Consider the following 24250-nt stretch of genomic DNA (forward strand, 5'->3'; position numbering starts at 1 on the left):
ATTGCTTGAACCCAGTAGGTGGAGGTTGCAGTGAGCCGAAATCACGCCACTGCACTCCAGCCTAGGGGACAAGAGCAAGACCTTGTTTCAAAAAAAAAAAATTACCCGAGCATAGTAGTGCACACCTACAGCCCCAGCTACTCAGGGGGCTGAGGCAGGAGGATCACTTGAGTCTGGGAGGTGGATGCCACCACGAGCTGAGATGGCACCCTGCACTCCAGCCTGGGTGACAGAATCAGACCCTGTCTCAACAACAACAACAAAAAAAACGATGGCGGTGGGGGAGTAATACATCTGAATTTAAGTTTCTACAGGGTTCTGCCTTTTAAACACATGTTCGTGATTTACATACTCAAGAAATAAGTAAAGCCGGGCGCGGTGGCTCACGCCTGTAATCGCAGCACTTTGGGAGACCGAGGTGGGTGGATCACGAGGTCAGCAGTTCGAGACCAGCCTGGCCAAGATGGTGAAACCCCATCTCTACTAAAAAAAAAATACAAAAATTAGCCAGGCGCAGTGGCGGGCACCTGTAATCCCAGCTACTCGGGAACCTGAGGCAGGAGGCTCGCTGGAACCCAGGAGACAGAGGTCACAGTGAGCCAAGATCGCGCCACTACACTCCAGCCTGGGCAACAGAGCGAGACTCCACCTCAAAAAAACAACAACAAAAAAAAAAGAAATAAGTAAATAAACAAAAAGATGGGGGAGACACCCACATGGAATACTAGCCAGAAGAAATGCACCTAACTGTATTACAAGTGAGTAACACAGGGGAAGCTAACCTACGTAACTTTGGAAAACAGTGAGTGACTAGGTGCTCTAAGGAGAAAGACAAAAAGGACTGTGCACCATTACCGTGTGAACAGGCTCTAGGCAGTAGATGTTTTCACAATGGTATAGGTTAGCACACCTAAAGCTATTTTCTGTGGACTCTAGGGCAAAGCAAGTAATTGGAATACATGGTGGCTGATGAGAGCCAGGACTCTCAATGACAGAAAGGAAAGTGGGAGTGAGAACAGGGTTTCAGCAAACGATTCCTGTAAAGGGCGAGAGAGTAAGCATCTCAGACTCTATGAGCCAAAGGCCACGTGATTGCTCAGAACAGCCACAGGCCGCGTGTGGCGGCTCACACCTGTCACCCCAGTGCTGGGGGAGGCCGAGGCCGGAAGATCACTTGAGCCCAGGAGTTCAAGACCAGCCTGGGCAACACAGCGACACCCTTTCTACAAAAACTTTAAAAATTATCTGATGGCTGGGCGCGGTGACTCATGCCTGTAATCCCAGCACTTTGGGAGGCCGAGGCAGGTGGATCATGAGGTCAGGAGATTGAGACTATCCTGGCAAACACGGTGAAACCCTGTCTCTACTAAAAATACTAAAAAATTAGCAGGCCATGGTGGCGGGTGCCTGTAGTCCCAGCTAGTCAGGAGGCTGAGGCAGGAGAATGGTGTGAACCCAGGGGGCAGAACTTGCAGTGAGCAGAGATGGCGGCACTGCACTCCAGCCTGGGCGACAGAGCGAGACTCCGTCTCAAAAAAAAAAAAATTAGCTGAGTGTGGTGACGTGCACCTGTGGTTCCAACTACTTGGGGGGCTGAGGCAGGAGGATAAATTAAGCCTAAGAGTTTGAGGATGCAGTGAGCCCTGTTTGTGCCACTGCACTCCAACCTGGGCAACAGAGCAAGACCCCGTCTCCAAAAAAAAAAAAAAAAAAGAACAGCCACAGATATACATAAACAAAAGGGTATGGTTGTATTCCAATAAAACTTTACTAAGGAAAATAGGTGGGGGCCAGTTTGGACCACAGTTTACTGACTCTTGCATTAGAATAAAGCCAGGGAGCCGGACACGGTGGCTCATGCCGGTAATCCCAGCACTTTGGGAGGCCAAGGTGCGTGGATCATTTGAGGTCAGGTGTTTGAGACCAGCCTGGCCAACATGATGAAACCAGGTGTCTACTAAAAATACAAAAATTAGCCAGGCATGGTGGCATGCACCTGTCATCCCAGCTACTCAGCAGGCTAGGTGGGAGAATCGCTTGAACTGGGCAGGCAGAGGTTGCAGTGAGCCTCCAGCCTGGACAACAGAGTGAGACTCCACCTAAAAAAAAAAGAATAAACCCGCGGACGTCGCATTGAAATTGGAAGTATCAGTATGATCACAAGGTCTTTGACAGATCGATGGGTAAAGATGTGAGAAACAGCTAGGCCTGAACACTGGGTTATAATGTTCCATTAACAATTTTTTTTTTTTTTGAGATGGAGTCTTGCTCTGTCGCCCAGGCTGGAGTGCAGTGGCATGATCTCTGCTCACCGCAACCTCCACCTCCTGGGTTCAAGCAATTCTGCTGCCTCAGCCTCCCGAGTAGCTGGGATTACAGGTACCTGCCACCACACCCCGCTATTTTTTTGTATTTTTAGTGGAGACTGCCTCACCATGTTGGCCAGGCTGATCTTGAACTCCTGACCTTGTGATCCACCTGCCTCGGCCTCCCAAAGTGCTGGGATTACAGGCATGAGCCACCGCACCCGGCCAAGTACACAACTTTTGAGATTGGCTTTTCCTATTCAGCATAATGCCCTTGAGATCCACCCACGTGGCAGAGTGGATCGCTGCGGAGTGGCACCCCGGGGCACCCACGTGGCAGAGTGGATCACGCAGTGTGGCACCCTGGAGCACCCACGTGGCAGAGAGGATCGCTGCGGAGTGGCACCCCGGGGCACCCACGTGGCAGAGTGGATCACTGCGGAGTGGCACCCCGGGGCACCCACATGGCAGAGTGGATTGCGCAGTGTGGCACCCCGGGGCACCCACGTGGCAGAGAGGATCGCTGCGGAGTGGCACCCCGGGGTATCAATGTGCAAGTTTAACCATTTGAGTTATTTCAGTTTCTGGTAATTACAAATAAAGTTGCTATGAACATTAAATAAGGGTTTTTGTGTGAAAATAGTTTTCATTTGTCTAATAAAAGCTCAGGAATGCAGGGCAGGTTTAACTTCCTAAAAACCTGCCAGGCTGATTCCCAGAGTAGCTGCACCACTTACCATCCCCACCTGCAATGCACGAGACCCAGTTTCTCTAAATCTCTGCTCACTATATATATAACATATGTATATTATATATGCCATATGATATACGCGTATTATATATACCATATGATATACATATATTATACATCATATATAAAAATATATTTTTATATTAAATAAAAATATCAGTATTTTTTATTTCAGCCATTCTCAAAACACCAGCCTCACCCCCCGCCACCTTGTCCGCAGCTCTGCCTGGATGATGCCGGTGGTGACAGTAACAGCACTCAGAGGTGCTTAACACATACCAAGTGCTGCACTTACCCAACTCCCAAAAAAGCCTAACCAGGTATTACTATCATCCCTATTCCTAAATGAGCAGGCTGAAAACAGGTTAAGCCCACAGCAATAAGTGGTAGGGCCCGGTGCGATGGCTCACACCTGTAATCCCAGCATTTTGGGAAGCTGAGGCAGGTGGATCACCTTAGGTCAGGAATTCGAGACCATCCTGGCCAACATGGTGAAACCCCGTCTCTATTAAAAACACAAAAATTAGCCGGGCGTGGTGGCAGGCGCCTGTAATCCCAGCTACTCGGGAGGCTGAGGCAGGAGAATCGCTTGAACCCGGGAGGCGGAGCTTGCAGTGAGCCGAGATCGCGCCACTGCACTCCAGCCTGGGCCACAGGGCGAGACTCCATTTCAAAAAAAAAAAAAAAAAAAGTGGTAGGGCCGAGACACAAACCCACACAAATGGACAGGAATCCCCACTCAATCATCAGAAAGCACCGCTCCGCAGTGACTAACAGTCTGACAATTTAGAGTAAAAACAAACTCAGTTTCTCCCACTAGTCTTGCAACATGCTTCAGACACCAGGTATGTGGGGATTTTCTCCCCACAAATCACGCAGGTCATCAGTTCTGCAGTGGACACAGGCTGGGTGTCGTCTGTCATCCTAACTCAGTCATCTATTCTGACAGCGTCTTCCTGGAGATACCAGCAGACCCCACAGGTTAACGGCTCAGCCCCCCAAGACTGCCCCCCACTTCCAGTGCCCAGGTTGTTTGACCTGCGCTTCGGACCGACGGGGCGTAACCCGGTGACCTCCTCAGGTTGCGGTAATTTGCTAGAGTGGCTCCCGAACTCACAGACATGTTTTACTTACACTTACCAGCACAGTATAAAGGATTACAAAGAATACAGGTGAAGAGATGCGTGAGGTAAAACGGAGGGGAAGCGCTTGTAAATTCAGGGCCTCTCTGGGCACCGCCTCCAGGAACCCCCACGTACTATCTGGAAGCTCCCTGAACCCAGCCCTTTTGGGTTTTTACAGAAACTTCATTTCACAGGCATGATTCATCAGCCATTGGTGATCAACTCAACCTTCACCCCTCTCTCCTTCCCAGAGGTTGGGGGTGGGGCTGAAAGTCCCCAGAACCTCTAACCCTGCCTTGGTCTTTCCTGCGACCAGCCCCATCCAGAAGCTCCCTAGGGGCTGCCGGCCACCAGTCCACTCAGCCTACAAAAGACATCACTTTGGAGGTTCCCGAGATTTCAAGACTTGTATGCCAGGAAAAGGGGATGGAGGTGAAAAACACAGTTCACTGTATCAGTTACCTCAAACTTAAAACGACCAAAACCCACCTCTGATCTCCACATCACCCAGACCCGACAGTCTACCGCAAAGCAATAAATGGCCACCTTCTCCCGTTTCCTCTGGCCCCAAACCCCTAAGTTACATTTGCCTTTTCCGTCTCTGCCTTACGTTCAATGACCAGTAACCGCAGTGGCTTCACGTTCCAAACACATCCGGGACCCAGGGGCTTCCTCCCCCGCCGCCCTCCTTTGGGCCATCCCTCCCCAGGTCTCGATAGACCGCAGCAAGAGTCTCCGCTAACGCCTCGCCGGGCCCCCGCCGCCTTCCCCGGAGGCTGCTCCCGGGCCCGGGAAAGCTCTCACCCCCGAACCCGGCGTGGCCCCTCCGCCCCCGCCCCGGGAAGCCAAGTCCCCCGCAACTGCCCTTTCCGCGGCCGGAATGGCCTTTCCCGACCGGCCCTGGTTTCCCCGGCCGCCTCGCCCAACTGCTGCCGGCTCCAGGGGCTCCAGGGGCGCGGCCCGGACCCCAGGCCCGAGGAGGGCGTCGGGGCGGGGAAGGGGCCAGGGTGCGGGGACCCAGCGACCGCCTGGGCCTTACCTGGGGCGGGGGCGGCGGCCGCGCTTGGCGGAGGAACTGGGGTCCCGCTGCGGCCCAGACCTCCCGGCCGCGGGCCCAGCCGCCGCACCAGCCACCGCACAGCGATCAGCAGCACCGAGGCGCCCAGCAGCTCCCAGGCCAGCGCCGCCCACTCGGCCGCCGCCAGCCGCGGCCACAGCATCGCCGCCGCCCGGGCCGCAGCCGCCGAGGAGCCCGCGCCCCGCGCCGCGCCCGTCCCAGGACCCCGCGCCGGGCTGCCCGCGCCCTGCCTGACGGCGCCGCGCTCGAGGCGGCCGGGGCGGCGCGGGGGACACGGACGGCGGCCCCGCTCACGGAGGCCCGGCGAGGGCGCGGCCCCGGCCCTGGGACCCAAGCGGGCGGGAACGGGCGAGCGGACGGACGGGCGGGCGCGGCAGGCGGGGCGCGGGCAGCCCGACGCGGGGTCCTGGGACGGGCGCGGCGCGGGGAGCGCAATGGGCTGGCGGGGGCCGGGGCTGGGGCCCGGGGAGGCCACCAGGGCGGGGCCGCGCGCGGGGCGGCGCTTCTTTGCGCTTCTTTGCGCCTCCTGGCCCCGGCCTGGCGTCCGTGGGGCGCTGTGAGTCTCCGAGAACGAAGCAGCCTCCCAGGCGTGCGGCCTCCGGGTTCGTGTGCTCCGAGCCCGAGGACCGTTTGCGGCCGCCGTCCCGTCCTGGAGCAGGAGTGAGGAGGCGCCTCTCACTTTCCTGCGAACCCGCAGAACACGCGGCCGGCGCTGGGGAGACCGGCGGAGCTTCCCGCTCCTTCACCAAGTGGCCCTGACGCGCAGTTGAAAGCGTGGATTTTGCCGGGCGCGGCGGCTACGTCCGGAGTCCCAGCGCCTTGGGAGGCGAGGCGGGAGGATCCCCACGGCCCGGGAGCTCGAGACCAGCCTGGGCAGATATTTTGAAAGTCATGGTAAAAGCCGCAATTACTTTTGCACCAACCTAATAGTGAGACCCTGTCTCGAAAAAGGGAAGGAGGATTTTACTGTATGTAATTTAATTTTTTATTTATTTTTTGATGCAGTGTCTTGCTCTGTCGCCAGCTGAAGTGCAGTGGCGCGATCTCCGCTCACTGCAGCCTCCGCCTCCTGGGCTCAAGCGATTCTCCTGCCTCAGCCTCCCAGGTAGCTGGGATTACAGGTGCCCACCACCACGCCTGGCTAATTTTTGCATGTTTAGTAGAGACGGGGTTTCCTCATGTTGGCCAGAATGGTCTCGAACTCTTGATGTCAAGTGATCACCAGCCTCGGCCTCCCAAAGTGCTGGGATTACAGGCGTGAGCCACCGCGCCCCGCCTAATTTAGATACTATTAAATGAAAGACCTGAAAAATATAATTGATATCCTTGGTTAAAAACATAATTGATCTGAGCGAGGTGGCTCAGGTCAGTAGTCTCAGCAACTCTGGAGCGTGAGGGGTGATGGTAGTTTCAGTCCGGGAGTTCGAGGCTGCCATGAGCGTGATCTCGCCTGTGAATAGCCACTGCACGCCAGCCTGACCAACATAGCAAGACCCCATCTCTTAAAAAATATCATTGGATGATACTAATGGTTGGTTGGGCACTACAGAAGAAAGGGTCAGTAATTTTGAAGATGGATGAAATGGAAATTCAAACCACGATGAGATGCTGCTTGAAATCCACCAGAATGGCTAAAATTTAAAAATTGGCAATATCAAATTTTGCTGGCAAGAGCAAACACTGAGTTAACCACTTTGGAAAATAGTGAGGCAGTTTCTTTCAAAGTTAAACGTACACCTCTGCTGAATTCTGAGTGTCTGTCCCCAGCGTTCATATGTTGAAACCCTAACCCCCCTTGGCCGGGCGTGGTGGCTCACGCCTGTAATCCCAGCACTTTGGGAGGCCGAGGCGGGCGGATCACGAGGTCAGGAGATCGAGACCATCCTGGCTAACACGGTGAAACCCCGTCTCTACTAAAAAATACAAAAAATTAGCCGTGCATGGTGGAAGGCGCCTGTAGTCCCAGCTACTCAGGAGGCTGAGGCAAGAGAATGGTGTGAACCCGGGAGTCGGAGCTTGCAGTGAGCCAAGATCGCGCCACTGCACTCCAGCCTGGGTGACAGAGCGAGACTCTGTCTCAAAAAAAAAAAGAAACCCTAACCCCCAAGGTGATGGTATTAGGATGTGGGGCTTGTGGGAGGTGATAGGTCATGGGACAGAGCCTTATATACTTCCCTTAGAAGAGGCCCAAGAAGGCTGGGCACGGTGGCTCACACCTGTAATCCCAGCACTTTGGGAGGCCGAGACAGGAGGATCGCTTGAGCCCAGGAGGTGGAGACCAGCCTGAGTAATATGGCGAGACGCTGTCTGTGCTAAAAATTTAAAAAATTAGCTGAACGTGGTGGCACACGCCTTGAGGAGGGAGGATTACTTGAGCCTGGGAGGTCAAGGCTGCAGTGAGCCAAGATTGCGCCATTGCCCTCCAGCCTGGGAGAGGGAGACCCTGTCTCAAAAATAAATAAATAAACAAGTACATACATACATACATAAAAAGGTAATTATGTAAGTCCTTGTTACGGAGCCTCCATACATGAAGGGCTTTAGAGCTGATTTGTTAAATGGTCAGCTGTAGTCAACTGTTGACACCCAGCGTCCACTCTCCATTAAGTTATTAAGAGCTTTTTCTTAATAACAGAAGCTCTCAGTGGGCAGTGGAGACGCTGCCGTCTCCTGAACACATCCAGCGGCCACATGACTAAGCAAAGGCAGCGGAGAGTGGACGGACGGTGATGGACGCGGCCACGGAGCCCAAGCGCCCACAATGCGCATTCCTGTCTTTTCTCTCCTCGCTCACCTCAGAGCGGGACGGAAGGTGGGACCGGGAGAGCTGTTCTCGGGCAGGTGGACGCTGTGGATTAGCGGAGAGGGAAGGCACTTTTGTTCTCGACACCGTGAGGCTGTCCTGGTCAATCCTGTTTTCATGCTTGAGGGTCTCTGGTGCAGCAGCTCCACCAGCCTTGACACCAGGACTTCTATGGAATCCAGGTAAGCAGCCAGGGTCCTGATAGGGCCATGCCCTCACCCCCATGTAATGCATCCACTCCCAGTTAAATGAGAAAGGAACAATTACAGGAAAACATGGAGAACAACTCCACTGTTCAGAAGCCAACCCTATATTAGCCACTGTTTAGGTAGAAATGAAAAACTTTGAGACGTAAACTCCTTCAGGTAGAAGTAGATTTCCGGTGAATGAACAAAATGAAGCTTATTAGAATCAATGGCCTCTTCTGAGAGCCGTTCTGAATTTTTTTTTCTTTTGAGATGGAGTCTCGCTATGTCGCCCAGGCTGGAGTGCAGTGGCGCGATCTCGGCTCACTGCAAGCTCCGCCTCCCGGGTTCACGCCATTCTCCTGCCTCAGCCTCCCCAGTAGCTGGGACTGCAGGCGCCCGCCACCACGCCCGGCTAATTTTTTGTATTTTTAGTAGAGACAGGGTTTCACCGTGTTAGCCAGGATGGTCTCGATCTCCTGACCTCGTGATCCGCCTGACTTGGCCTCCCAAAGTGCTGGGATTACAGGCGTGAGCCACTGCGCCCAGCCCTGATTTTATTCCTAGTTGTAATTTAACTTCTACTTCATTTCTGATCCGAGATCACAAAGGGGCCATGTGAGCCCCAGGGACTGAGCGGAAGCTGAAGTCTCACAGCTCGAGGATTTACTCCCAATGTGCTGGGAAAAGCCCTAGATGAGCAGGGAGTAGCTAATTTTTTTTCTTCCCCTTCTTTTTCAATATTAATTGGATTTCCTTAAAGGCCGTGTGTCTATTAAGTTTGTTATCAATGGCTATTTAGCACTTGTAGAAACCCAGCCATATGTTACATACGTAGGGTCTAGTCAGGAAAACAGCCCAGGCCAAGTGGTTCAGCAGAGGAAATGCAGGGGCAGGGACGGCAACCGCAGGACGCCAGAGGCCCTCAGGTGGAGATAACGGCCCTGAGTGGAAACGTACAGGCTCCAGAACCTGGTGGGACCTGGGCTGATGCAGGGGAATGAGGGGTTTCAGGGGAGCTGCGGCCGTGACCATCAGACGCCCAGCTGCAGGGACAGGCAGGTGGCGGGGGGGGGGGGGGGGTCTGTTTTCTGGGTGAAGATGGGGGCATTTTTGAAAGCATTGGGAAGATACACTTGACGTATCTATCCAGTCTCCAGAAATGCACGTTTAACGCTCAGAAGGAAATCTTGCAACAATTGAAGTGCTGTGGGAGGCTCCGCGAGCAGAGACAAGATTGTCCTTCCCTGGGTTTCAGGGCATTTAGACATGACACTCAAAAATATTTCACTGTGGGCTGGGCGCGGTGGCTCATGCCTGTAATCCTAGCACTTTGGGAGGCAGAGGCAGGTGAATCACCTGAGGTCAGGGGTTCAAGACCAGCCTGAACAAAATGGTGAAACCCCATCTCTACTAAAAATACAACAATTAGCCGGGCGTGGTGGCGGGAGCCTGTAAGCCCAGCTACTCTGGAGGCTGAGGCAGGAGAGTCACTTGAACCCGGCAGGCAGAGGTTGCAGTGAGCTGAGATCGAGACGCTGCACTCCAGCCTGGGCAACAAGAGTGAAACTCCGTCTCAAAATATATCTATTTCATGTGAAGGTGAAATCCAACCCCGACGATGTGTAGAAAAGCCCAGCAATCTCCTGCAAATCCCTGAGCCGATGGCCACGGAGATGGGCGTCCTGGTGGTGCTCCCAGAGCTGCCTCCCCAGGTGCTGCCAGGACATGCTGCCTTTGGGGCTAGAGGTTCCCACCTCATCAGCAATGGGGGCATCGCCAGCCCTCAGCTGCCTTGGGCACCCACAGTCGGCCTTCACGCCTCCCAGAGGTTCTGCCACCTTCGGCCCTCACTTCAGATGGAGTCAGAACTTAGAGACATGGACACTGTGAAGGTCACCGGCAGCCAGTGGTGGAGCCGGGGGGAGGGTGTAGGACGCACCCACACACAGGTGAAGAGGGCACTGCCAGGGGGAGGGCTGTAGGACGCCCCCACACACAGGCGAGCAGAGGGCGTTGCAAACATGGGCAGAGGCGGCCCAGCGGCAGTTTAACATCGCCCTGTGTCCAGGAGAAAGGCCACTGCCCAAGTATGCTCTTTATCGCAACCTGCAACATTCCCCCTCAGACGGAAGCGTGTGTAGAGGCCGCCAAGTTCCAACAAATGCTCCCGACTGTAGACGCCACCAAGTGCTGGGACTTGCTCTCGTCATCTGGGAAAGGCTTGGGGACGCTGCCAGCAACTGTCATGTTTATCCATCAAGCTAGACGGCGGAAGTGTAGTCGTCTTAGTTTCCCCCATTATCTGCTTCCTGCTTTTTTTTTTTATCTCGAGTCTCAACTTTGTTGCCCAGGCTGGAGTGCAACGGCACGAACTCCACTCACTGCAGCCTCCACCTCCCGGCTTCAACAATTCTCCTGCCTCAGCCTCCTGAGCAGCTGGGATTACAGGTGCCCATCACCACGCCCGGCTAATTTTTGTATTTTTAGTAGAGATGGGGTTTCACCATGTTAGCCAGGCTGGTTTCAAATTCTTGACCTTGAGTGATTCACCCGCCTCAGCCTCCCAAAGCGCTGGGATTACAGGCATGAGCCACTGTGCCTGGCCTGCTTCCTAATACTACCCGAGGTCTCAGATTTCTGAGTGACCTGGTGATTTTTAAATCCTGAGTCTCCTTCATGCCTGTAATCCCAGCACTTTGGGAGGCCGAGGCGGGCGGATCATGAGGTCAGGAGATCGAGACCATCCTGGCCGACACGGTGAAACCCCGTCTCTACTAAAATACAAAAAGAAATTAGCCGGGCGTGGTGGCGGGAGCCTGTAGTCCCAGCTACTCAGGAGGCTGAGGCAGGAGAATGGCGTGAACCTGGGAGGCGGAGCTTGCAGTGAGCCGAGATCGCGCCGCCGCACTCCAGCCTGGGTGACAGAGTGAGACTCCGTCTCAAAAAAAAAAAAAAAAAATCCTGAGCTTCCCATCAGCGATACGTCCTCTGTCCTACACTCAACCCAAATTCCTGACAGTACCTGCCGCCACTCTAAGCCAGGAAGAAGTGACCCATTCATCTCTGCCAAAACCACTCCTGACACCCACTGCTGAGCTCTGTAGCAGGATGCAGCGTGGAGCTTCGAGCTGCTGAGACAGACACAGCTTAAAATACACCTGTCAGTGCAGTGCCTGCAAACACGTAGCAACTCCATGGAGAAAAGGAAAAAGTTCAGATACATACATGTCCCCTTAAGGGTTCTATAGACAAAAAAAAAATTATATCCTTAATATTTCAGAAAGTTAAGGCCACAGAAGGTGGTCAGGGAATTTTTACTCTGATCTGTGTAGCAATTCTCTGGGTACAGAAGCTGGTAACGCTCACAGGAAGAAGTGCATTCATTAATCCCACAGGGCCAAGCCCAGCGACCACCACTTCCTGCCCCTTTTCTGTACTTTTTAAACCATGGTGGCCTCTAATAACGTCTAACTGAAAACTCTGTACCTGGTTAACTCTTTTTTTTTTTTAGACGGAGTCACGCTCTGTCACCCAGGCTGGAGTGCAGTGGTGTGATCTCGGCTCACTGCAACCTCTGCCCGCCGAGTTCAAGTGATTCTTCTGCCTCAGCCTCCTGACAAGTGGGGATTACAGGCGCCCGCCACCACGCCCGGGCTAATTTTTTGTTTAGTAGAGGTGGAGTTTCACCATGTTGGCCGGGCTGGTCTTGAACCCCTGACCTCAGGTGACCACCCCCTCCCAGCCTCCCAAAGTGCTGGGATTACAGGCGTGAGCCACCACGCCCAGCTTACGCCTGGTTAACTCTTAATGACCAAAATCAAAGTACGGATGAAAAAGACTGAAAAAGATGAGAATCTGGGAAGTCACATTGCTGAGGTCTGAGAGTCATGACTCCACTGTCACCGGGGAGGCCCAGCAGAGGGCAGCACCTGGATGATGAGACCCAGTTCGGGAGGCGCAGCACAGAGCGGTCACCATCCTTCCCCGGTTCACCGGGAAGCTTGCTCCCCCGCCTTCTGTATTCCTGGCCAATGACAACGGGCAAAGTGAAGCGTGGGCCAAGGACGGAGGAGGCGGTGCCGCGCGTCTGCCGTGGTCACAAGCCACAGAAGTTTGCTTCACTCCTGCCAGAAACCGGCAGGACAGTAGAATTCTCTTTTAAAGCACGTGTTGAACAGAGTGTGTAATAACATGAGATTACAAAGTTACTGCCAAACGACAAAATATAAATATTAAAATGAAGCTTCCAATGAATATGAAAATCTTTACCAAAAAATAGTTTATTGCACAAAATTTAAGGAATTCCCAAGCACACTTACATTTGTAAAAAATCAACGTGCTTTTTAAAGTCACACTTTGTCAGACACGGTGACCCCTTTCCCAAGAACAGCCACAACTTGAGGACTCTCTTTTGTGAGGAAATTTTTAATAAAAACAAGTAACTCAAAAGCACTGAATTTTCCAGACCCTCTAACACATTTCCCTCCGGATCCTGTGAGAGCCTGAGATCACTTATGACGAGATTCACCTGGACCTTCCGGTCAGTGAGCTCAGAACACCTCACACCACAGCGTCACTCAACTCAAGTCCCTCCTCACATCAGAGGGCTCCTCGAAGGGAGGCCCCAGGACGGTTCTCAGATTTGCTGGTCCCTCCCCTCCTAGAATCTTCACGTACAACATTCTGTTTTCGTTTTTAAAGACTTCGGGGAACTAGGACTCTTATGTTGTGGGAACCCTGCACCAAGGAGAGTTGAGGGCCAGCTCCTTAGCGCAGCACAGCACAGACTGTGTTCTGGTGGGCAGGGACCCTGCTGGACCCACCCGAGGAGAGTCCATTTCACATCCTATCAAAAACACTGCCTGATCCATATTGCAGAGAGTGGGAACGGGTGTGAGTCCGTAAGACCCGTAGCGTCAATCTCACATATACCACGGAAAAACACATGAAAACCAAGTTACATTGTTTTTGGAACGTCAGAAAAACAAGTAGTGACATCGTGAAGTGCCCTAGCCTGTTGTGACACACAGCGTGGGGATGAACACGCCACATAATGCGCTGGTGACCCTGTTTTCTAAGCAGTACTCCCAACTTCACTGCCTTTTCCGTGAGGATATTCCATCATTCCCACTTCTGCCCACAAGAACAAAATAATTCAAACTTTACACACTGAAGTAACTGGGAGGTAGAAGTGCCATAAGAGTCCCTTGGAGATAAGAAAAAAACCTCAACAATAAAAAAAAGCAATTTAAAAATCCAACTTCAGCCGGGGGGGCGGTGGTTCACGCCTATAATTCCAGCACTTTGGGAGGCTGAGGCTCAGGATCACCTGAGGTCAAGAGTTCAAGACCAGCCTGGCCAACATGGTGGAACTCCACCCCTCTAAAAATACAAAAATTAGGCTGGTGTGGTGGCGGGCACCTGTAATCCCAGCTACTGGGGAGAATGAGGCAGGAGAATCGCTTGAACCCGGACGGCGGAGCTTGCAGTGAGCAGAGATCACGCCACTGCACTCCAGCCTGGGCGACAGAGCGAGACTCTTGTCTTAAAAAAAAAAAAAAAAAAAAAAATTCCAACTTCCTCTTTTAGGCGTCTTCTTAAGGAAGGAAGCCTGAAGGAAGTGTCCGCGTGAACACGAGAGGCCTCAGATACAGAAGCACAAGCCGTGCATGAAAACACCAAAAGACTCACTGCAGGGAGCAAAGGCAGCCAGGCCCTGCCAAACCAGAGGGGGCCCTGGCACCGGCGGCCACAGAGCGCTGGGGGAGGCATCGCACCCAAGGGCACACACGCAGGAAAACCGGGGTGAGAACATAGAGCTACTTTTCCTTCAGTATTTTCAGAATTAGTCTGTCCTAAGAGAAAAAAACATACACGGTGAACATCACTCACTTGAGGACTTTCCATAAGCAAGGAGAAGTCGCTCCCCACTGAATGTGTGATTTCTCGATTTTAGATTTTTTAAAATAATTTATTTATTTTTGAGACGGAGTCTCACTCTGTTGCCCAGGCTGGAGGGCAGTGGCGCAATCTTGGCTCACTGCAAGCTCCGCCTCCTGGGTTCAAGTGATTCTCCTGCCTCAGCCTCCCAAGTAGCTGGGATTATAGGTGTGCACTACCACCCCGGCTAATTTTTGTATGTTTAGTAAAGACGGGGTTTTGCCATGTTGGCCAGGATGGTCTGGACCTCTTGACCTCAGGTGATCCACCCGCCTCGGCCTCCCAAAGTGCTGGGATTACAGGCATGAGCCACCGCGCCCGGCCCGATTTCTTGATTTTAAAATTAAAACAAAGGGGTAGTACAGCCAAAATAAATAAGAACGTAAATTGCCGTATTTTTTTTTCTAATGGTACAAGAACAATTTAGTAAATAACATCTTCAACTTAAGATAAAAAGTAGGATATATTTATAATGAAATTTTCAAGTATTATTTCAAAATTAACCCTGTACAAATGATATATTTTGGAAATTCCAATATTTTCTAGAGAATATTTTTTAAATACCAAACATCTTTGTGGTTAATGCTACCTTAACCTTACCAATTAACCTTCTAAAAGTATATTACAACAGAACACAAATAGCTTAAAACACACCATACCGTTTTCTCCACAAAACAGACACCAGACACCGACATGAGCACATGTGGCCTGGCCAGTGACTCAGAACCTCATTTCAGGCCAGTACATCTGCAGAGGAGGCCACGCGGACCCATTCTCTCTCTCCTAACTCATATAATAAATATTATTTTAGATTTTCTTAGCAAACTAGGGGACAACTTACAGACCCCACCTCTCCCAGTCAGCCAGTGTCTGCAGGGTTTCAGGATTTGGGGTGGGAAACAGAAGATCTCACACGTCGTGCTGATTTTAAATAAGGCATCTGTCTCTGAGACACCTGGGAGAGCACAGCCACCTTCCTCACGGTGCCTGCCTGTCTCTTCCGGAAGTCGCCTCTGCTCGTCACATGATGCTGGTGTAACCACAAAAGATCCAGGACTTCTCGATGACTGCACAAGTACAGGTGCTCCCACACACGAGTACAGGCGCTCCCACACACGAGTACAGGCGCTCCCACACACGAGTACAGGCGTTCCCACAGACACTGGTAAAGATTTTCACTTGGGGAACAGGAGTGTGAGGCTTGTTACCGCCTGCACCTACGCCTGGCTGACTCCAGGGGAAACGCGGGAGTCGCTGCAGGGAGCCCCTGGTCCGCTCTCCTCCTCCTCCACCCTCCTTCCTCTCCCTCTGGCCTCTCCCTGTGCCCCCAAAGGTCAGATCAGATATGGGGCCTCAGTGTCCTTGTGCCTCCTGACGGCCGTCAGGCCTGACCAAGGGTCCAAGCTGCCCCTTCCCGGTGGCCACCCACGGTGGAATCACACAGGGCCAGTGGCCTGAGAGGAAGAGACCAGCAGGAAGGAAAGATCCTCAGCAACAAAGTAAAACCAGAACAACAGAGGACCTTTCTGTGTAAGAATATTTGGCTTTAGAAGGTAAATAAAATAATTATATTTCTTAGAATTTTCTGACTGACATCCCTAAATCCTGCAGGTTAAGTTATTCCCAATAAATTTTCAAAAGGCAATCAATAATAAGTAGGTTCTTCTTCAATAATATGAGCATATGCTTCTTAAAGATTGGGTGACAGGCTGGGCGCGGTGGCTCACGCCTGTAATCCCAGCACTTTGGGAGGCTGAGATGGGTAGATCACTTGAGGTCAGGCGATCGAGACCATCCTGGCCAACATGGTGAAACCCCATTGCTACTAAAAATACAAACATTAGCCTGGCATAGTGGCGCACGCCTGTAATCCCAGCTACTCGAGAGGCTGAGGCAGGAGAATCGCATGAACCTGGGAGGCGGAGCTTGCAGTGAGCGGAGATCGTGCCACTGCACTCCAGCCTGGGCAACAAAGCGAGACTCTGTCTCAAAAAAAAAAAAAAAAACAAAGATTGGATTATGATCTTCAGTATCTATGTACGCATCCTATGGTGGGATGGCTATCCAAAAAAACAAGTAAAAAGCCAAAGGTACAAATAAAGTTTCATTTCTGCGGAAAAGTAAAGCTCTTACTGAATGGAACAGGGAAGTGAGAAACTGCAGCCGGCCTGGCCAGGCGCGGTGCCGCAGACCCTGTCACACAGCTGCTCCCAGTTACGCAGCCTCTCCCTGTCACCCGCAGAGAGCAGCATCAGTGGCCGCTCAGAAGCCACGACCTACAAGTAACCCTTCAGACACGTTCAAAGCTCCTCGCCCAGAGCCTATCAGGCTTTTAAGAGTTGGTCATTCCATGTGAAAAGCTAATTGTGATCTTCAAATGTTTTTCTAGTCCTTGGCTCTCATTCTGCTATATATTTTACTTCTTGTTAAAGGCAAAACAAAACTTAAATTTCATGTCTTAGAAAAACATCGACCACACAATCAAATAAATAACATTGATAAGAGAGCATTCTGGGGCAGCGGCGCACGGAGGCGAGTCCGCAGCAGTCACTCTCCCGGCCCTTCTTTGGAAGCCCTGCTCTGACTGTGTCTCTGTGGGTCGCCGCGTGGGCCGGCGTGACCCCCCGGGGGCACAGGGCTGGCAGTGGCTGGCTCCAGCGGCGTCCACGAGGACAGAGACTCGTGCACCGTCAGGGCGTGCTCCTCCATCTGGCGCTGCAGGCTGTCCATCTCCTGCCTGGGACAGAAGGAGGAAGAAGGCCCAGATCACACAAGTGCCAGGCAGAATGCGCCACCTGTGGACAGTGTCACTCGCTAGCACCTGAGTGGACCGGGGCGCCTTCGGGGATCCGCAAACCAACTGAGACCACAGAAGCTCAGCTGTTCTCAGCACCGTTCTCTACACTGTGCAGAGGACACAGGCTCAAGGACCAGTCCTGACCAGGCGGCAGGGTGGAAGCTGTCACTGAGGCCTGGCACATGCGACTTCCACTCTGTTACCTGCCCTCGGGGCGCCGCCTGGCTCCGCCCTACACACTTCGCTCAGCCTCAGGCTGCCAGGTGCACCATGTGTGGCCTTCCAGCTTCTCAGGGCCTATCAGGGTAGTTTAACTCTAGGCAGTTTCCACCTATGAGTTCACAGGCTGTGTGTGCGAGTTCCCCCACCTTTATATAAACCTCAGAGGCTGTGCGAGTCCCCCTCCCACTTTATATAAACCGCAGACGCTGTGAGTCCCTCCCCCTTTATATAAACCGCAGAGGCTGTGTGAGCCCCCCTCCCCCTTTATATAAACCTCAGAGGCTGAGTCCTTCCCCCTTTATATAAACCTCAAAGGCTGTGTGTGCAAGTCCCTCCCTTATATAAACCTCAGAGGCTATGTGTGCGAGTCCCCCACCCTTATATAAACCTGCTGAAACTCTGCTGGGCACTCAGTACTGGCACCAGGAGTGTCCTCCCAGGTAAGAGGGCATTAATCTTTAAGACTAGCTGAAGTGCAGCACGGAATACGGTCGTACTTGAGCTGCTGGAGGCAGCTGTTCAGGTTCTTGAGGGGCTCCTTGCTCACGGCGGGCGGTGGTCTCAGCAGCTCCTCCAGCAGCGAGGCGGGAACTGGGCAGTCCGGGATCTTGATGGGCGTGGCAGGGTTGGACGAGCTGGCCTCGCCTTTCGGCTCCTTTCTCTGTTTTTAAAAGCACATGATCAGCTTTCCCACCGTCCCCTCCCTCGGGTCGGTCTCACTAGCACAGCTTGTGGCAGACGGGCCTCCCCAGCTGGTGGACGTGGGGCCTCTGGGAAGGGGACCGTCCTGGCCACCGTGGCAGCCCAGCACGACAGTCCCCGGAGCTCCAGAATAGCTGGCTGGGGAAACACCTTTATTCCTAAGGCACAAAACCAGAGCAAAGCAGAGACAACCTAAGTCCTGGGTCTGCGGCAGGACGGGGCCGAGCCACAGACTACAGCTCTCCCAGACGCTTCTCCCATCAGAGACTCAAGACCTTGATGGGGAATTTCCTTAAGAAATTAAGTAAGTTTTCCAGCTTAGGCTCCCTTTGCTAGGACTTCAAACTTTTTCCACAGATAAGCACACGACGCTAAACGGCCTCTGAATCCGAGCGCTGCCTTCCCACCTGCCTCCTGGAAAACATGGATGTGGACCGAGCACAGAAAACCGCCGGGCGCCTGCGCACAGCTCCCGGGCCCCAGCCCTTCACACACAGCAGGGACTGCCGAGTCACAGACCACCGCTCATCTGCTTTACAAAGCACATTATAACAAAGTGGTATTTGAATTCACAGAACGAGGAAAACGCTGTTGGATGGATGAAACCAGAATGAAATGATTTCATCTGTCACCTGAGCAGCATACCCCATTACCACTGACTACACAGCAGCTGCTCAGTGTGGGCTCAACAAATCCGTTTATGTCTGAATGACTAACACGTCTGCCAGCCTCCTGTCCAAGAGCATCTACAGCGCACGTCGGCTACCCCGGGAGGGACGCGGGCCTGAGTACCGTCTTGGCCGCGCCGCGGCGTAGGTCCAGCTTGAGCTGCTGGTTCTGCTGGAGCAGGGTCTTCATGTTGTTCTTCAGCTCCGACACTTTTGCCTGGAGCATAAATTTATCCTTCTGGGTCATGGACAGGTCTTCCTGGGCCATCTCCAACTCAGACTTGACGTTCTGTGGGAAATGAAGTCAGATTTTTAAAAGCTAACAGATCTTAAACATCCTGCCAAGATCCGAGTTTGTATTTTCATAGGTTAAGCACACATATGTCCTCCTCGGCGCCATCTAGATGATGCCAGTCCAGGTCCAAAATGCTCAGGACCAGAAGTGTGTCAAATTTTGGAATTCTGAATATTTGCATTACAACTACCAGCTGAGTATCCACAGTCCAAAAATTTGAAATGTTCCAATGATCATTTCCTTTACCATGTTGATGCTCAGAAAGTTTCAGATTTTGGATTTTCTTGTTTTTTTTAGACACAGGGTCTCACTCTGTCATCCAGGCTGGAGTGCAGTGGTCCAACCACAGCTCACTGCCTAAGTGCTGGGACTACAGGTGTGAGCCACCAGGCCTGGCCAGGTTTTGGATTTCTGGATGATGGACGCTTGTCGGCCTGTGTCTATAAATAAATTCTCACTGTAACTCAAGCCCCTCATTTACAAGGGGGACTTAGCAATTACACTCCTTTCCCGAGCAGTCAAGACCGAACCCTGAGTTCTTTGTTGAGAAGTTTATCGCAAATTGGCAAACTTTTCCCACGCACCCTCCCATTTGCTGTAGTCCATGAAATCACGTTCTTGGTCCGTGACACACAGCGCGGCCAAGGGATCGGAGCCGGCCCAGGCTTCGCCCCTGCCTCTGTCCTGCCGCGTGACGTGGACCAGGTGACTTTGCGAGCGCCCCACTGGACGAGGGCGCCAGCTCCCCGGGAGCACTGCCTGGCCGCAGGCCGCATGGCACAGGAACCAGGGGCTGCCCCAGAAGTGGTGCTCCCGCCTGTGTCCAGCGCCTCATACACAGGTACCTGCAGCAGCTGCTGTAGCCCCTCCAGCTCCTTCCTGCCCTGCTGCTCCCGCCTGTGCCCAGCACCTCACACACAGGTACCTGCAGCAGCTGCTGTAGCCCCTCCAGCTCCTTCCTCCCTGCTGCTCCCGCCTGTACCCAGCGCCTTACACACAGGTACCCACAGCAGCTGCTGTAGCCCCTCCAGTTCCTTCCTCCCTGCTGCTCCCGCCTGTGCCCAGCACCTCACACACAGGTACCTGCAGCAGCTGCTGTAGCCCCTCCAGCTCCTTCCTCCCTGCTGCTCCCGCCTGTGCCCAGCGCCTCACACAGGTACCCGCAGCAGCTGCTGTAGCCCCTCCAGCTCCTTCCTGCCCTGCTGCTCCCGCCTGTACCCAGCGCCTCACACACAGGTACCCGCAGCAGCTGCTGTAGCCCCTCCAGTTCCTTCCTCCCTGCTGCTCCCGCCTGTGCCCAGCGCCTCACACACAGGTACCTGCAGCAGCTGCTGTAGCCCTTCCAGTTCCTTCCTGCCCTGCTGCTCCGTCAAGTCCAGCTGCTGCTTCAAGGACTGGATTTCTCTTTCTTTCTGATCCACCTCCCATTTGAGATTTTCCATCTAAAGAGGGGAAAGTCACATGGCCAAAAGAACATTAAAGTGGCTTTACTGCCCTGGAAAATGGCTCTAGCTGTGTTTTGGTTTATCTTTTAATACCATATTCAGAAAACCATCACTGTTGCTCCCCAAGCAGGATGGAGTGAAGTCACCCAGGGCACCCGTGAGTCCAGCCCTGCAAGTCCAGCCCTGTGAGTCCAGCCCCCACGAACCATCACCTCTTGGTTTCCCACGGGCTGTTTGCTGAGCTGCTCGTCCAGCTGCTTCTGCAGGAGCTGGAGCTGCGCCCGGGCCTCGGCCAGCTCTGCTTGGAACTGTGCTATCTCCTGGGAATGTTTCCCCTCCCGAATCCTAGCGTAAAAAAACAAGAAAGAAGGGAATCACCACGCTCCTCCAGTGTGCTGTGCCCTCCCGCTGGGAAACGCTGCCTGTGGAAGGCGTTCGTCCTGGCAGGCCCTCTGCTGTGCACTGCGTGCTGCAGCCATGCTTGGTGCCCACAGTGTGCACTCGGGCAGTCCTTACGAAGCACCTGAGACTCACACTTCGCCGGCACCCCTCACAGATCCCAGAGTGCCGGCCCCGAGACCACAGTGCACGGGGCCCACAGAGCCGCAGCATCAGCCCCGTGCCGGGCCGCCCCTTCCCGCCTCTGACCTGAAGCTAAGTACTCCTGCTGGGGCGCTCTCTCTTGGGGAGAGGACACGGGGCAGTGAGTGAGGCTCAGGATTCTGGAGACGGAGGCTGGGTGCCTTCTACTCCTATGATTCACTCAAGTACTCGGCAATTTGCAAAATATAGATGACCCTCGCTGTGCTGAAGGTGTGAATTAGACCCCGCCCATTGCCAGGACAGCCATGTTTGAGGGCTGGCGGGGCCCAGGCACTCACTGAAGGTCGTCGGCCTCGGCCTGCAGCTTCTGCACCAGGTGTTCCTTGGCCTGCAGCTCCTTCTTCACCTCACTCAGCTCCAAGGAGGCCGCCTTGAAGTGGCGGCGGTTATGCCCGGCTTCCACCTTGGCAGCGGCCACCTAGGAGGAAGGAAGCCACGTTGTCCATGCCCTGCGTGACACCCACAGCTTTATGACGTGCCGGGCGCAGGGGGTGAATGCACTCCCGGCCCCGTGCACGTCCTGGCTGCCGGCGTGTGCTTCTCCACAGGCCTGTCAAGTTCCTTGTAAAGATGAAACCACCTGACCCGGAGCTCGGCACGCAGCAAGTGCACACTTATGTGGCTGCTGCTATCTGTTGAATGAACACATTTATTCGAGATTTCTCGGTCTAAATAGTTTTTATAGTCTTCTTCCAGTGTATTCACAGCCTGGACAACATAGCAAGACCCTGTCTCCACAAAAAATAAAAAAATTAGCAGGGCATGGTGGTCCCAGGTACTCAGGAGGCTGAGGTGGAAGGATCACTTGAGCTCAGGAGTTCCAGGCTGCAGGGAGCTGTGATCGCGCCACTGCACTCCAGCTGGGGTGACAGAGTGAGACCCGGTCCCAAAAATGAAATAAATAGGCCAGGCGTGGCGGCTCACGCCTGTAATCCCAGCACTGTGGGAGGCCGAGGCGGGTGGATCACGAGGTCAGATCGAGACTATCCTGGCTAACACGGGGAAACCCCGTCTCTACTAAAAATACAAAAAATTAGCCGGGCGTGGTGGCGGGCACCTGTAGTCCCAGCTACTTAGGAGGCTGAGGCAGGAGAATGGCGTGAACCCGGGAGATGGAGCTTGCAGTGAGCCGAGATCGCGCCACTGCACTCCGGCCTGGGCGACAGAGCGAGACTCCATCTCAAAATCTCAAAAAAATAAACAAATAAATAAATAAAAATAATAAAATAAAATAAATACATTTAAAAAATAAGAATAAAATTAATTGGAAGGCCAAGGCGGGCAGGTCATCAGGTCAGGAGATTGAGACCATCCTGGCTAATATGGTGAAACCCCATCTCTACTAAAATACAAAAAATTAGCCAGGCGTGGTGGTGCACGCCTGTAGTTCCAGCTACTGGGGAGGCTGAGGCAGGAGAATCACTTGAACCCAGGAGGCAGAGGTTACAGTGAACCAAGATTACGCCACTGCACTCCAGCCTGGCGACAAAGTGAGACTCCATCTGAAAAAAAAAAAAAACCCCGAAAAAAATTCAGTGAACCCTAAGCACGGAGCGAAAGCTGGAGAGCTGGGGCACCGTGTGAGCCAGCCTGAACCACGGCCCAGCAGCAGGCCCCAGGCAAGGGTTAAACGGCCGGGCGGATGAGGCCTGTGGGGCCAAGAGAAAGCTGTTAACTGCTCCTGTTAAAATATTCCAGCCACATTTTTTTTTGAGATGGAGTTTCCCACTTGTTGCCCAGGCTGGAGTGCAATGGTGTGATCTTGGCTCACCACAACCTCCGCCTCCTGGTTCAAGCGATTCTCCTGCCTCAGCCTCCCGAGTAGCTGGGACTACAGGCCTGCGCCACCACGCCAGGCTAATTTTGTATTCATAGTAGAGACAGGGTTTCTCCATGTTGGTCAGCCTGGTCTTGAACTCCCGACCTCAGGTGATCCGCCTGCCTCAGCCTCCCAAAGTGCTGGGATTACAGGCATGAGCCACCGCGCCCAGCCACCTGCCACATCTTAAAATTAATTCTATTTATAAAGAAACTTTGTTGTTTCACCCCTTAAAAAAAATCAAGAACCTTTTTCTTTTCATCTCAATTACATTATCATAGAAAAGTTCTTAAAGGTTGTGGCAAAGCCAGGTCATAGGAACGAAAGAAGCTTCACTGTTAGGCCGACAAGTTTGAATTGTGAAGCAATTACTTTTTTACAAGTTCAATTCAAACGGGATTTAAAGGAAAAGTGATGTGTTCTTTCCTGCCTTTCTCTAGAGACAACCAGTTATTTCTTGTGTTCCTCCTAGAAATTTTCTACATATACATGAGCATCAAATGCATGCACACACACCACAGCCCAGGCACACACGTGCACACACACACCACAGCCCTTGCACGGACACCCCCCGCGCACATACACACACACCCCCAGGCACACACGTGTGCGCACACACACCACAGCCCTTGCACGGACACCCCCCCGTGCACATACACACACCTCAGGCACACACGTGTGTACAGACATCACAACTCTTGCACGCACAGCCCCCCGCATGCACACAACCCAGGCACACACGTGTATACAGACATCACAACCCTTCCACGCACAGCCCCCCACGTACACACACACACACCCCAGGCACACACGTGCGCACACACACCACAGCCCTTGCACGGACACCCCCCCGCGCACATACACACACACACCCCAGGCACACGTGTGTGCAGACATCACAACTCTTGCACGCACAGCCCCCCGCATGCACACCACACCCCAGGCACACGTGTGTGCAGACATCACAACACTTGCACGCACAGCCCCCCGCGTGCACACCACACCCCAGGCACACGTGTGTGCAGACATCACAACCCTTGCACGCACAGCCCCCCGCGTGCACACCACACCCCAGGCACACGTGTGTACAGACATCACAACACTTGCATGCACAGCCCCCCGCGTGCACACACACCACACCCCAGGCACACGTGCACGCACACCCATGTGCACACACACGGCAAGCGTACTAGGAGTAGCTGCTCTGTGCCAGGTATGGCAGAGGTAGCCAGCAAGAAGCAGCGTTCTAACAGAGGAGCAGGGCCCAGACAGGGCACCTGGGGGTCAGGATGGGCCTCTGCTGGCGACGTGACCAATGTGTCAGTGAACACCTGAAGCAGGGCAGGGGCCAGCCACGAAAAGACAGCTCTCTACACAGAGAAGGGTCCACAGAACCACCCCCCTTATCTGCCGAACACAAATGGGATCCTATGCTATTCTCAAGTTTGCTTTTGCAATGCAACATGACATACAGGACACCACTCCCAGCACAATATAAATACACATGCA

The 24250-nt window shown here is 53.3% G+C and overlaps 2 protein-coding genes and 1 long non-coding RNA gene across 24 annotated transcripts in view; 1 reads left to right on the forward strand and 2 right to left on the reverse strand.

The window, feature by feature from the left end:
• Window positions 1-5470, reverse strand: part of ANKLE2 (ankyrin repeat and LEM domain containing 2) — a 39279-nt gene extending 33809 nt beyond the window's left edge. The window contains exons 1-2 of one of the 5 annotated variants that reach the window (XM_054663831.2): window positions 5046-5199; window positions 353-483 (exon numbers count right to left, since the gene is read on the reverse strand). Coding sequence is in view for 2 of the 5 variants with exons in the window: in XM_024348187.3 (XP_024203955.3) it covers window positions 5221-5401 (181 nt within the window). In the remaining 3 variants the exon portion in view is untranslated. Of the gene's footprint in view, window positions 1-352; window positions 484-4670; window positions 4999-5045; window positions 5200-5220 lie in introns of those variants that run through there. The other 4 variants (XM_024348187.3, XM_063785304.1, XM_063785302.1 and 1 more) reach the window with 4 other exon arrangements.
• Window positions 5471-5757: 287 nt separating this feature from the next.
• On the forward strand, window positions 5758-14055 carry LOC134807424 (uncharacterized). The gene is made up of 3 exons (XR_010147888.1): window positions 5758-6153; window positions 8059-8244; window positions 13840-14055. It is a non-coding gene; the product is annotated as an uncharacterized LOC134807424 (long non-coding RNA).
• The window catches only part of GOLGA3 (golgin A3), a 61806-nt gene continuing 50068 nt past the window's right edge, over window positions 12513-24250 (reverse strand). For 15 of the 18 annotated variants that reach the window (XM_054663830.2, XM_024348191.3, XM_063785301.1 and 12 more), the window contains 6 exons: window positions 21201-21340; window positions 20532-20664; window positions 20194-20316; window positions 18704-18868; window positions 17707-17870; window positions 16588-16927 (listed from right to left, as the gene is read on the reverse strand). In XM_054663830.2, the coding sequence (XP_054519805.1) occupies window positions 16738-16927; window positions 17707-17870; window positions 18704-18868; window positions 20194-20316; window positions 20532-20664; window positions 21201-21340 (915 nt within the window). In that variant the 3' untranslated portion in view covers window positions 16588-16737. Of the gene's footprint in view, window positions 13580-15961; window positions 16928-17706; window positions 17871-18703; window positions 18869-20193; window positions 20317-20531; window positions 20665-21200; window positions 21341-24250 lie in introns of those variants that run through there. The other 3 variants (XR_010147876.1, XR_010147875.1, XR_010147877.1) reach the window with 1 other exon arrangement.

This window comes from Pan troglodytes, chromosome 10 (assembly GCF_028858775.2).
Source record: "Pan troglodytes isolate AG18354 chromosome 10, NHGRI_mPanTro3-v2.0_pri, whole genome shotgun sequence".
In the NCBI taxonomy this organism is placed as follows: Eukaryota; Metazoa; Chordata; class Mammalia; order Primates; family Hominidae; genus Pan; species Pan troglodytes.